At 44.1% G+C, this 14680-nt stretch overlaps 1 protein-coding gene across 1 annotated transcript in view; it reads right to left on the reverse strand.

Annotated features, from left to right (window-relative positions):
• Window positions 1–9212: 9212 nt before the first annotated feature.
• Window positions 9213–14680, reverse strand: part of YY1 (YY1 transcription factor) — a 139295-nt gene continuing 133827 nt past the window's right edge. Inside the window, exon 5 of the mRNA XM_085626365.1 lies at window positions 9213–13277. Coding sequence (XP_085482491.1) covers window positions 13095–13277 — 183 coding nt within the window. The 3' untranslated portion in view covers window positions 9213–13094. The remainder of the gene's footprint in view (window positions 13278–14680) is intronic.

A 14680-nucleotide genomic window follows, 5' to 3' on the forward strand; every position in this document is an offset into this window, starting at 1 on the left:
GAAACACCTTCCCCTCGTTATTGGACAAGTCTGGACGGCATGGTAACCTCCTGTGTGGGACCTCTGATAGCTGAAGAAGGTCCGGATACTACCACTGGTGTGGCCATTCTGGAGCTATCAGAATCATTCTGGTGTTGGTCCTGTAAAATTTGTTGATCACAGCAGGAACCAACGGGATTGGTGGAAAGGCGTATAGTAATGTCCGAGACCATTTAATCAAAAGGGCATTCCTCCGTGAACCTGGTTGGTGAACTTGGATGCGAAGACTGGGCATTTTGCGGATGCCGCGTCTGAAAACAGATCGATGTCTGGCACTCCCCATTGCTGGAAAATGTCTTGCGTGACCTCGTTGAGCGTCGTGAGCTTCGCCGAAGTCCCGGCTTAGGGCATCTGCTTGGACATTTAGAGTTCCTGGAAGGTGAATGGCCACAATGGTTAGGTATCTTGCGAGAAGCCATTTCCAGATGGTATGAGACTCCAAAGAGAGAGGTCTTGACCTGGTACCCCCCAGTTTGGTCAGATAATACATTGTTGTGGTGTTGTCAGTTTGAACCAACAGGGAGCGGGACTGCAAAGAGGGGGAACTGTGATTTGAGAGCTGGATGTATGGCTCTTAGCTCTAGAAGGTTGATGTGATACCCTTGTTCTGTCTCTGACCAAAGTTCTTGCAATTGGAGATGAACCATATGAGCCCCCCCCCCCGATTGTCTGAGTAGGAGGGTCCTGGTGAAAAGGAACTCCCTTCAGTAGATGGGATCGCTTCATCCAGCATCTGATGGAATCTTTGGCCGATTGGGGGAGAAAAACGCGGTCCTCCCAGCGGCCCGATATCTGCATCCACTGGTCCTCCAGAGATTGCTGCAGAGGACTCATGTTCAATCTGGCGTTCAATACGATGAAGGTGCATGAAGCCATTGAACCCAGCAGCCATGACACGTTTCTGACTGTGGGATGCTGAGAGAGAAGATTGTGGCATTTCTCTCGGATGGAGGATAACCTCTCCTTCGAAGGACACACGCTTGCCTTAGAGGCATCCAGGGAAGCACCAAGGTAGTGGATCTTCTGGGTCGGGTTGAAGATCGACTTTTTGTAGTTGACCTGTAGGCCCAGTTTGCTCAATAGTTAAGGCAGTATGAGAGATGACTCTGAAGCTGAGTAGGTGACGAGCTCAGGAGCCAGTCGTCCAGATAAGGATACATGAATATCCTTTGTTTGGAAGACACGCCTCCCCCAATGACATGCATTTCGAAAACGTTTGGGGAGCTGATTTGAGCCCAAACAGAAGCTTGAATTGGAAATGCTGGAAAGCCACTTGAAATCGCAGAAACTTTATATGTTTCTTGGACACCGGAACATGAAAGTAGGCATCCTGGTGTAGATTAAGGAAGATTTGGTGCAGAGCTAACATCTGAAATTTTTCTTTGCGGATGAATTTGTTTAAAAACCTCAGGTTGAGTATTGATCTGTATTCTCTGGTGGGACCCCTTTTCAGTACCAAAAAATAACGAGAATATATTCCTTGTCTTCGTTGTGGAACCGGAACAGTTTCTATGGCATCTTTCTGCAAAAGACTGTTCACCTCCTCTTGCAACAAGTGGTGTTTTTGGAGAAAGTTTTTTCGTGGAGGTACTGGTGGAGATGGGGATTTCAATCTGAGCAAATAGCCATTCTGCACAATATTCAGCACACACTTGTTCTTTGTTATGGTCTTCCGCTCTTCCAGATGAAACGTAATACTTCCTCCCACCGGAGTGGCTAACGGGCATGGAGGAAGCTATCGCCCATTGCTTTGCTGGTTGCTTCGATGTAGAAGCTGGCTGTCTTGTAGCTCCTGTTCCTCTACCACATCTTCTCTGGTGGTAATGAGACTTGAGTTGATTTTGATGCTGTGAGGACCATTGAGGGGTTTGAACCCTCTGCTGGAAAGAGTGCCGGTCGTATAGCCGGAACCTCCTTTGGAATTCCTTCCGCTTTTCCAACCCAACGGCTTTATGTCTTCATTTGGACATCTCGTCCGCGTCAGATCCGAATAGAGAGGAGTCATTAAAAAGGAAGATTCACAATCCTCCGCTGTGCATCCGGTTTCAGCCCCGTGAGACGCAGCCAGGCTGAGCGTCTGGAGCAGATGCCATGTGCATAGCCATGTGCAGCCAGATCGGTTGTGTCTGCCACTCCACTAATAAATTGGTTTAAATGTAAATGTTGTAGACTTGTAAAGCGCACAGCTGCCCCAGCAACAGGGCGTCCCGGCGCTGTAAACCGCTGGGGAACCCATCCTGGCTTTCCTTGTGAGATGGTCCCTACTGGGCATCTCCAAGGTGAAGACAAGCATCCCCGGCGCTGATGGGGCCGTAAGTGGAGATTAAGCAAGCTGTTGCCCAGAGTTGCTGAGTGGGATCCATGGTTAGAGTAGGCACCGAGGCGAGAATTGTCGAGTCCGCTGACATTGGCCCAAGACCCTGCCGCGTCGGGAATCGAACTCTGGTCCCGGGCCGACTTCTGCTCCCGGGTCTGCCGCCTCTAACCAGTGAGCCACACCACTCCACAACCAAGCAACCTTCGTGCAGGATTTCCTGAAAATCTTGCTGATCTTCTTTTGGCAGCTTTTATGTGAACCGTGACAAGGAGTCCCAGAGTGATCTGTCGTACCTCCCCAAGAGAGCAGAAGCACGGGCCACTTTCATCACTGAAGCCTAAGTGTTACTAGTTCTCTTGCCCAGAGAGTCCATGTTCTTACTGTCCTTCTCCGAGGGAACCGAGGAAGAGGTTGTCGCAGAATGTGCCTTTCTGGCCGCCGCCACTATGACAGAGTCCGTAGGGGGATCCGATCGCAGGAAAAGCGGATCCAGATCTGGGGCCTTGTATTTCTTAGAAATACACGAGGGTGCTGAGCCCACGGTTGCAGGAGTTAGAAAGGTCTGCATTGGTTCTAATAGATCTGGGACTAATCAATCAATCAATCAGGAACATTTATAAAGGGCGCTACTCACCCGCGAGGGTCTCAAGTCGCTGGGAGGGGGGTGCCGCTACTGCTCGAAAAGCCAGGTCTTGAGGTGCTTCCGGAAGGAGAGATGGTCCTGGGTCAGTCGTAGGGGGGTGGGGAGGGAGTTCCACGTCTTGCACGCCAGGTAGGAGAAAGATCTTCCTCCGGTGGTGGCTCTGCGAATCCGTGGGACGGTGGCAAGGGCGAGGCTGGCGGAGCGGAGCTGGCGGGTAGGTGTGTAGAACGTGAGGCGGGTATTGAGGTATTCGGGGCCCATGTCGTGGAGAGCTTTGTGTGCGTGGGTGAGGAGTCTGAAGGTGATCCTCTTGCTGACGGGGAGCCAGTGCAGGTCTCTCAGGTGTGCAGAGATGTGGCTGTGTCGGGGAATGTCCAGGATGAGTCGCGCAGATGCGTTCTGAATGCGCTGGAGTCTTTTCTGTAATTTGGCGGTGGTCCCAGCGTAGAGGGCGTTCCCGTAGTCCAGTCGGCTGGTGACGAGGGCCTGGGTGACTGTCTTCCTGGTTCCAGTGGGGATCCACCGGAAGATCTTTCTGAGCATGTGGAGGGTGTTGAAGCAGGAAGATGTAACGGCGTTGACTTGCTTGGTCATCGTGAGGGAGGAGTCAAGGATGAAACCCAGGTTGCGTGCGTGGTCCGTGGGCGGTGCCCAGAGCAGGGGGCCACCAGGAGTCGTCCCAGGCGGAGGGGGATGGTCCGAGGATGAGGACTTCCGTCTTGTCTGAGTTCAGCTTCAGACGGCTGAGCTTCATCCATTCCGCGACGTCTTTCATTCCTTCCTGTGAGCTGGCTCTGGCGGTGGCGGGGTCGTTGGTGAGGGAGAGGATCAGTTGGGTGTCGTCGGCGTAGGAGATGATGTTGAGGTTGTGTTTGCGTGCGATGGCTGCGAGGGGGCTCTTGTAGACATTGAAGAGGGTAGGGCTGAGCGAGGATCCTTGGGGTACGCCGCAGATCTTGGTGGCCGCTGCGCGGAAGGGCGGGAGACTGACTCTCTGAGTTCTGTCGGAGAGGAAGGAGGTGATCCATTCCAGGGCCTTTCCTTTGATCCCGGTGTGGTGGAGGCGGGTTGTCAGGGTGCGGGTGCAGACAGTGTCGAATGCGGCCGACAGGGCGAGGAGGATGAGGGCGGCGGTTTCACCGTTGTCAAGCAGGGTCCTGATGTCGTCGGTGGCTTCGATGAGGGCGGTCTCGGTGCTGTGGTTCGCTCAGAATCCGGACTGCGATGGGTCGAGGGAGCTGTTCGTCTCGAGGAAGGTGGTCAGCTGTTTGTTGACGGTTTTTTCTCAATGACTTTTGTGGGGAAGGGGAGGAGCGAGATGGGACGGAAGTTCTTGAAGTCTGTGGGGTCCGCGGTGGGTTTCTTCAGGAGGGCGCTGATCTCCGCATGCTTCCAGCTCTCCGGGAATGTGGCGGATGCGAAGGAGTTGCTAATGATGTCCCGGAGTTGGGGTGCGATGATGGAGTCGGCTTTGTTGAAAATGTGGTGTGGGCAGGGGTCGGCTGGGGAGCTGGAGTGGATGGAGTTCATCATGTGGGTGGTGTCTTCCGTGCTGACAGGGTTCCAGGTGCATAGGGTGGTGGTGGGGGGCGTTGGTTCGGTGGATGGGTACGTAGTCTGAGCGCCGAAGCTGTCGTGTATATCGGCGATCTTGCGGTGGAAGAACGTGGCGAGTGAGTCGCAGAGGTCTTGCGATGGCGTGATGTCGTTGTTGCTGGCGCTGGGGTTGGAGAGCTCTTTGACGATGCTGAAGAGTTCCTTGCTGTTGTGGGTGTTGTTGTCCAGTCGGTCTCTGAATGATGTCCTTTTGGTGGTGCGGATCAGCTGGTGGTGTTTGAGGTTTTCGTTCTTGAGGGCGGTCATGTTTTCTAAGGGTAGCGACGGTCTCGCCAAGGATCTGTGATGCAAGGTTTCAAAGACGACAGATGTAGAGACTGTCGGTGCTGACATACTAATGCTCAGTTTGCTGGCACCCCGGCATAAGACCTCATTAAAAGTCCCCATGTCGTCAATTGGGGAAACTCTGGATGGTGGTGTTGCAGACAGTTGGAGAATAGTCCCTTATGAAAGACCTTAAGGACGTGGACCAAGATGGTGACCTTCATCTCCTTCTCTTTGGGGTAGAAGCATGATGAGATCGTAATCGTGAGCGTCATGGATGCAGTAGGAGGAGGTCCACCAGAGACTCTGGAGGGAGAGTATGTTCTGGAGAAATCCGAGCCCAGACTTCTGTGTCCGGTTTCAGCCCCGGGAACCTTCCAGTATTGTATGCTCTCTAGCCATCTTGGAGAAAGATTGACAGGAGGAGTCTTCTAACCCAGAACCGGAGATCCCTCCTCTAAACCTGTATGCTGTTAATGCCAGGGGATGATGAAACTTCCCTCGACGTCGAATGTATGGTCCTCGACGTCGACCTCTGCCTTTCTGGCACTTCTTCTGAAGTGACTGCAGGGGTTTTCTCTCTCGACATCTCTCCGACGACACGGATTGTACCGCCTTCGATGTCGAACGCTCCTGCGGCGAGATACTTGAGGAAACTTGTCTCTGCAATGATGTGCTCGATGACGGTCTCTTCGATGTCGACCGTCCACGGGACTGTGATGAAGTCCTTGACCATGTACTTTCTTTGACGTCAGCCTGTTAGACGGTGATCGTCTTGAAGGCGACGGAGTTCTCGACGCGGACAGCCTTTAGGCTTGCGGCAGAGTCTTCGCCGTCGAACCTCTTGATCCCGACCTTTGAGAAGGAGGCGGAGATCTACACGCCGACATGTGTTTTGACGTCAACGGGTGTTTCAACGTCGTCTTAGGTCTCTCTGGGCCAGCATACTTCGAGCCCCAAGTAGTATGCCTCGACGTCGACTTACTTTTCGGCGACGGAGGCTCTCGTCGTTTGGACGGCGATCTGTCCCTAGACATTGTTGAATGCCTTGCTTGCTTTTCCGACGTCAATTTCGAAGCCGAACAATCAGGGATAAGCTTATTTTTCGACACTGGGGAAGCAGACCGACGTCGTCGTCTGAGTTTATCTTTAGAGGAGGGCTCTTTGAAAGCAGGATTGCTCCCAAGGCCACTTTTAGAATGTCCTTTTCCTCTCTCCAGTAATGCATAAAGTTTAATCTTCTCTCTGTAAGGCAGAGTTCTTCTTGAGAATTGCTGGCAGTAATAGCATTTCTCTGGGTTATGTGAAGAAGGCAAACACACGATGCACACAGAGTGAGGGTCTGATTATGCCATTTTCTTCCCACAGGAAGGACATTTGTTGAATAAAGCTGGCATTTCTGACAGAAAAAAGTTGTTAAATTGCCAGAGAACAGCTACCAGCAGCCAAAAATGTCGAATGAAGATGAAAAAAACCCAAACAACTTCTGACAAGAAATAAACAAAAGCTGACAAGCTCAAGCTCCAGGATCCTCACAGAAGGAGCCGGAAAAAAAAGCCTGAACTGTCACGTGAGGTGAATGATAGGAGGAGGGGGCTCCTGGAGGTCTTAAAGGCACGGTGTCCAGGTTCTTGGAAGCCTTAAAGGCAAGGTGCAAGTTTTTTACTATACTGTTATGTTATTAATCTATGCAGCCTATGGGCCAATTGCCTGCTATTACCCGTTTTTTTTTGCTGAAAATAAAGGTCTATGGCGGAACACTATTGCAGTGTATGTTCTCTATTACAGTATATGTGGGATCATTTTCATGCACTAGAAATCCATGTAATTTTGGCATTTTAACCTATTGGAACTATAATAGGCTGCATATTTATGTGTGTATACATGTATATATGTAGGTTTTGGAAGTACTATGTACTTGTGGTTCTAAACATACACGTTTTTTATATATGCTCCGGGGTCCTGCACGTGGGCGTGGATTATTCAGTGCTTATGACTATTGATGAGTATCCCCTGGAAGAGAACATCCATTATACACCTCAGCGACACCAACCTTGGCCTCATAGTCCTGGATGGCCTTGGGGTTCATCCAGGCACAATATCGCAGGACATGGAGCCGTGCGACGACCCTGGACATACACTCTGTGTTTGGGGGGGGGGGGAGAGGAGAGAGGGAGGAGAGCAGTCACAGACGTCTACTAGTGAAAGTCCCTACAATCTATAAAACCTGTAGTGATTGGTGGGGAAATCATGGAGCAATGATTGGTCAAAGGAGGAGAAACGTTTTGAAAATAAGCTCCAGATCTGCATCCGAAGATGCAGAAAGTAACGAAATGACATCAGCATGCTTATGTGCAACCCTTTCCTCAATGTGCCTTAACTGAAATTTCAAATGTTATTTTAAACTAGAACAGCATTGCAAATTCTCCCCAGGTACAACTAAGGTACGCCACTATTTTTAGTTGTTTTACTTATTAAATTTTCGAGTGGAACATGCATTACTAAAGAGGCAATATCATATATACAACCATTTCTTGATTAAAGGCAATAGCACCAATAAATAATAATGTTATTCCACAGATGTGCACACCTTAAAAGAAAGGGTATTGAAAGCCAAACTGATTATATATTTTTAATATTAGCTCTATACCCCTATACAAAAATGTATGTACACAACAAAAAGGTAAAAAAAAAAAACTCATTTAATACTCAATTACTTATTTCTGGACCAACCGTAGGGTATTCCATATGCTTTACTTCACTTGTAATGTATCGAATGATAGATTACAAATCATATCACCAGACATGAATTCTTAAATGAAAAAAACAGAGAACTGTAAAACAAAATATATCAAGGGCATGATGATTCTAATTTGGCAGCATTACTATTCCGGGTCTATTAACACAAAACAAGGATTAAACTAAAATAGCATTCTGCTGTGGTCTACGATGGTTGCAAGGGATCAGTTATAGATGAAGTGCAAATCCTCCCCAGATTACAATGCAACGAAAAGCATTTGCCAAAAATGGGGAGTCAACCATGTGTAATTCACAACTGAAATAAGAGACATATTACAAATGCTAATTTGGGTGCATATCATCCACTAGTTAGCTGGTGCTAGCCACTTACAAATCCTGATAGCAAGGTGTGAGCCTGATACTCTGATGACACTTGCCTTCTGGCTATCACTGGCCATCAAGACAGCAATTGAAACACTGGTCCGTTTAGGAGCAGTTTCAGAATTGTGGCTTGTAAAGCACTGTGGCAAGGCAAGCTACTGCCTTGATTAAGAATGCAAAGGAGCGTAGCCACTTTTCTGTTTGCTCATTATGAAATCGAAAAATCTAGTGCAGATTAAAAATCAGAAGAATTAATAACTTCTAATAAATAATCATAAATTTCCCGACAGGTAAACATAGACGTGTAAATAAGAATTAGAGGAAAGAACATATTTAAAAAGCATTCCGATTAAACACGGTTATTGGGTACAGCAAATTTCTTTGTCATTCTGTAGACTCTGGCATAACGTCACCAGAATGTTTAGGTCGAGCCTGAGGAGTGCATGCTTGGCTCTGGGAGGCATGCTGTATTCAGGAAGGGACTTGAAGCTCCGCCCATATTTTTCATTTGCTTGTGTCATTGTTCCCTATAAACTGTGGCTTAGTAGTCCCTCCTTAGTACCGCCTTGTTTCATTTTGTACCTCCCATGGCGACACCCAGTTACATGTGTGGTTACTCGGTAGGCTTTAATTACAGCCTCCAAGCACTATTTTCGCAAATAGCTTTGTCCTTGCTGCTGCAGGCAGGACACGTTCTCTCCTAACTTTTTTTATTTTTTATTACATCACATGCTCTGGCATTTGCAATGCAATAGGTCTCGCATTTGTGAGAGTTTAAGTTATTGGAATTGTAAATGACAACGCCTTTTATTTATCGGTTTTAAAAACAGCACATAAATAAAAGGCATGGTCATTACAATGCAAATAGCTCAAACTCTCATAAATGCCAGACCTATTGCAATGCAAATGCTTGTTTTATGTTTATGACTAGGTTGCCAAGCCGCTAGATGCTCCACACTCACTTGCATGCCACAAATTTTAAACCATGCGTTACGCCGAGAAATATGAGCACTAAATAAAACGAGTGCCCCTGTGCAATATTTGCTTTTAATGAATATGAAAGATGAGGCCGTCTTTGAAACTGATCAGAATCATCAAGAAAGGAATGTAAAGGAAACAGTTAAGCATATTAGTTATAATTAATTCTGTGGCAATATAAATGAGACATATAAATACAATTATCAGAAAAAATAAGGCTTTGAAAACAACGCATTAAACATATTGATCTTTTAGTTAAATTTTACCACTCAAAATTCCCAAACGTTTTCAGAGTTCAATAATTTCAACTGCCAATTTTGTATTTCATCAGGTCGACAGCATAGAAAACCAACGTACAACATGGCATTTTAACCCTGCTGAAAGAAACAACCAACAGCAGTACAAGTGATACACAAGGCTAATAGAAATATATACTAAAACATAGCCAGGGGCACTTGAAAAGCAAAGCTAATTAATTGTTCAGAAATATGTTAACATCTCTGTTGTCCAAGAAAGAATACAGACAACATACCTGCATCCTCTTGCTTAGGGTCTTGAGTCTACAAAGATTCACATTATAAAATGGTCTACAGGAATTTTTTGATTGCCATGTGAAAGCTAGGTAAAATCCAGCCACGTTCATTTCAACCTAAATAGTTACGCAAAAAGAATTACACCAATACCCTGTTTCAGTGAATTCCCTGAGATAAGACTGATACTTGACAAGCGACGCCTCTCATACACGGCTAAAGGGAGAATAAGGAAACAATACTGCACTGCTGAATGATCACAAGTAAGGGAAAACTGATTCAGAAATCTTACTTTAAATTGGGCAACATGGGTAAAGTGGTAACACACTTCAATAACATACCAATACCCAAAAGGTGCAGGCACCACGGGAGTGTACATTTACAAATAAATAAATTGTTTTATTCTTTCAGATACGGTGCATAAAGAGTCGAGATGAATATATTTCCCCAATTAACATTTAGAAAATAATGTCTCCCTGGGGTTTTTCTAAGGGAAGAAAAAAGTATGTGTTTTGTACAGGCCAATAAGGCAAACATACATCCAGCAGCACTACTTTAAAGGCATGGTTTAATTAAAATATTGGCATACCCCTTTGTTCTAATAGTTCACTGCACTCAATGCTTAAACTGGGCACTGGACTATCCCATTAATTTAAGTTTAGCACCTCACCTGTGAAGGGTCTGTGTGACCATTTCACTGAAGGAATCCGTTTTTCACACGCCTGAAAATCAGAGCATAAACACAAACACCAAGAAAAAAATACTACAATATTATTCAAACATGCGTTGTGTGTAAAAGGGACAAACCTTTTATTACCCCCAAATTCCAACTAAGTACAAACAGCTTTGGAACAAATGGTACACAGCCCAACAATCGGTGAAAAAAACCTAAAGTAGGTCGTTTAATTTCTTCTCTCAGCACAAGTGCATCTTAAGGGTCAGGTACTTTCCAACGGAAAAGGTGCATGGGGTTAGCATCTGCAGTTTAGTATCGGAAGGAAGATTTCCGCAAGCCGTTTCACACCAATATCTGCCTTTCAAGATCTTAAGACAGAATGCCTTCAAAAAGGCATGTCTGACTAGAAGATTGTTTCCTGTGGAGGTAAAACGATTTTTAACTATCAATGCTGCATTGTACTCCACTGCTATTAAGAGAAAAAACATGTTCTTATAAAATTATGCAATATTCACCAACGAGACTTGGCAAATATTGTCACCAACTGAATTCTTAGCTGTGGAGCAGTTGTGTAAAAAGGAGTCGCCACTCGAGAATTAGATTGCATAGTGTGGCTCACATGAACTTCATCAAAATTGTGCAGGTTGGGGGGTTTGTCAATTAATGCATCAACAAATACATCTTTTCAAATGCATTTGAGCAGGTCTTGCCTTTGCAGTTGAAGTAATTTTATTATTCTTGGATTCTTCAAAGGGCGGGGCTTCATTGCTCATCTAAATAGGACTCACTGCTTATGCCACGTTTACCTGCATTGTGCTCTTTGACTTAGTGGATGCACCTTAGCATACATTACAGAGAGCACAAGGCATGAAAAGTAACATATAACTAGTCCATCTCTAGTGATCAGTGAAGTCCCGTCCACAACTTGGTCTTTTCTATGGACAAAGAAAGAGCACTAACCAACTGCCAAGAGCAAGGAGACAAGACGTGCCGAAATTCAGTCAGACATGTATTCAAAAACATTTCATTGGCAAGAAAGTATAATCCCCGATTTGCTTTCTCAAACCAATTTAACAATTAACGGTATCTGTTCTAAGTAGAACGTAGCTTATGCATGCATTTCTGAACAAATTTAAGCTGCACTGAACATTCAAAAACTGAAGAAAAAAAATTGCATCAGTCTGGTGTGCGCTATTAACTATAAGGATACCAAAGCATGTATGGCAAAATAACAAATAAAAGTTAACATGCTACGATAGAACCCAAGCCTAAAAACTGAAAGCTTAAGAGATGTATCCGAACCAATTCTGACACTATTGTGCATTTTTGTAGATTGATTAAAAACTCAATCATCTGAGGCACTCTCGTTTTTACAATTAAATTAGTCCCTATGGAATTCTACTACATTCCAGCAGCCAATTTAGTTAAGTATTTGACATAGTATTCCATCCTACACACCCATTTCAGCTAAATTGTCATTCCAAATATGGATTTTCTTTGTTGAATGGTCGATGAGAAAGGAAGAATGATAAAAGACTAATCCACACTATAGATGCAGACATTCAATAAGTTATTACCAAAGTAAGGTTAAAAACTACTGAGGTACGCAAACCAAAATTTCTCAAAAAAATAATTTACCCGTCAGAAATGCAACTTGACATCCTTGTTACTCTGCAACACTTAACTATATGAGTAAAAACCAGAAGCAGGACTGATGTAAAGCACTAAATTTCCCGTAGAAACCTCAACATTTCCAATTAAACTTGCATGCTTGCGAGTGTGTATATATGTATATATATATACATACATACATACAGAGTAAATCACTTCATCTTTCCCTTGCATGGTAGAATTGTGCAGCTGAATATCTGTTTTGCCTTCCATTAAAGTTGGACAACATGCTGTAAACATCATTAACACACAGCATGTAGAAATCTAGTAAATTTTGGGTGGATCTCATATACTTTCCAATTTGAAAGATTAGAAAGTTAGTCAGACCAGTTTTAGGTAGCAAATGAAAAACTCTGATGAGAGAGAATTTTCTACCGTGTTTTTTCCTCTGGACCGAAGTTTTATTGTCCTTTATATTATAAGGGATGCACATATTGGGTGTTAAAAGGCCAGGGCCTGTACAGTACAGTCTACAAATCAGCACCACTTTCCAAAGTGAGAAGGTAAAGATAATTACAGTGAACATCAGAATCTGGCAGTATTGTTCCTACAAAAAAAAGTGACTAAAATGGGTTTTAATTGATTAGCACTATTGAATCACGGCTAATATTTCATACTACATGATTTAAATACGGCTATACGGTACAATTATACAAAATGTGTTAACGTCAAAGAATACAACCAAAATTAAGATAGCAAACAAAACCTATATAATCTTTTTTTTTTACAGGAAAATACTTTTGAAGTATGCATGTAGTACAGTAACTGTCCATTCTTTTAAAGAAAATCTACAGCAAGCAATGTTATCAACCTCCAGAAAAATCACACATAGCATTACTAAGCATATCCCCAAAAAGTGTACAATATGCACACTTGGAAAATACAAAATTAAAAAAATTTAAGCAACAGGTGAGCTTCGTATTTATAAGAATGTGAAAAGTCCAATTTAGCACTGTTGTATAAAGAAGTGTCTTTTTCGATGCAAGTTCATGAACTGTCCTCTTGTTGGGACCACACTGTACAAAAACGATGTTCTCAGAACCGGATTACAGGGCAAGAGAGCATCCCAGCAATATTATCCTTAAAGTTTTTATTGTACTATATCAAAACATGTCCTTTAGGCTTGTAGGATTCTTTTAAAATTCTTTCGTAGAAGCCATACGGAGAGGAAGCATAGTTTCCCCATTCATAGTCCAATAAGATGCTTTGTTGAGTTTGACAATTTCCCCCAGTGTAGCTTCATTGGTTGTTTTTGGCCTTTGCATGTGTTAAGATGTGCGATTTCAGGTTAGTTGACTGGGCAAACTTCTTATTACAGCCATCAAAAGGGCACACATAGGGTCTGTCTCCAGTATGAATTCGCACATGAGTGCGCAAATTAAAGTCCAGTGAAAATCGTTTTCCACATCCTTCAAACGTGCACTGTGAAAGTAAAGACAATGCATTAACGTGGCAATTTTAGTTTCAACAAAGGACTAAAATGAAAATGTAACCCCTGTGTGGTAATTTTTGCTTGGCTTTCTTTTACGGTTTAACATGCTTACAATATTCCCCGCTGCCAGATCTTACAACACTGCATATGCCATTAGAAGCATTGTTTGGGATATATAACTTCAAAACGTTCAAATCCTTTGCATTAGTGCCTCTTCTTTTGAAACAAAATTATGAACATATGGAAACACATACAAGCATTAGAAAGTCAAAAGGTCGGGATTTCATATATATATTAGGATTACAGAGAAAAAGGTTACTTAACCTGGGTTAGGACATTTTTACTTGCCTGTAAAAATTGATTTGAGCTTGTGACCCTACTTGCATATAGTGTTGAGCAGGAGTGTTGCAAATCATTATTCTCCGACATAGAGGTTTCATGGGGACTTATGAAGCCACCTCTAAAACCCACAACAAATCAGGACAAAGACTGCTATCATAGATTGTGTTTTTCCTATAAGAGCCGGAGTAAGTATATATAGCGATGTGAGCAGGAGAGGAAGATGTTTGGAACAAACCTGTAGGTACAGTTAGCCGAATGTGTACTTCTAGCCAGGTAGAAATATCCACACTGCAATTTTTGTCTATGTGTTGTTAATAGACCGTGTTGAAACTTTACACATAACTGCGAGTGAAATTTAGCGTAGGAAAGCTGTAGTGCTCATTTTTGCCTGTAGAATGTACTCTAGGAACAGAGGGTAGTGAGTGTTTGGCTTTAACATAGTATTCTTCAGACAATCGATCTGGCAAGGCACGCTTTAGAAATTAGTTTGCCAGGATGTGAGAGGGCAAAAGCTAATAAATGCTTGGTCTTCCTAAAGGGTTTCAGCTGGCAAATGAAGTAAAGAGAGGCTCTTAAACATCTAGAAGTGTGTAAGTCCCATTCGGCAACTGATTAGCGTTGGGGGGGAACAACTTGGCAAATCAACAGTTTGGTTGCAATGGGAATGAGGTATGACCTTAGGCAGAAAAAGAGGACGAATAGATCTTCGTGCACTTGAATAAATGCCTCCTCAGATTATTAGGCTTGCAATTTACTAACTCTCCGGAGATTAGTGTTTACAATGAGGTAAGCCACTTCCCATGAATAAGCTGCAGTGAGCAAATGTGTGAAGGCTCAATTGGGTGTCTCATGAACCATCAAAGAACAAAGCGGAGGTTAGATGAAGGGATTAGTGTCTCTACTAATAAGGATCTTGAAAACTGACTGGTCTCCCCTACTTTGCAGGTATGCTGCTGCAACACAGCATGATTAACATATCCTTCCACAAGGGTTCGCTGAACTAAGTAACACATTATGTTTTCTACAGAGGTATTCAAGAGCTTGCTTACGG

Source organism: Triturus cristatus, chromosome 9 (assembly GCF_964204655.1).
Source record: "Triturus cristatus chromosome 9, aTriCri1.1, whole genome shotgun sequence".
NCBI lineage: Eukaryota > Metazoa > Chordata > Amphibia > Caudata > Salamandridae > Triturus > Triturus cristatus.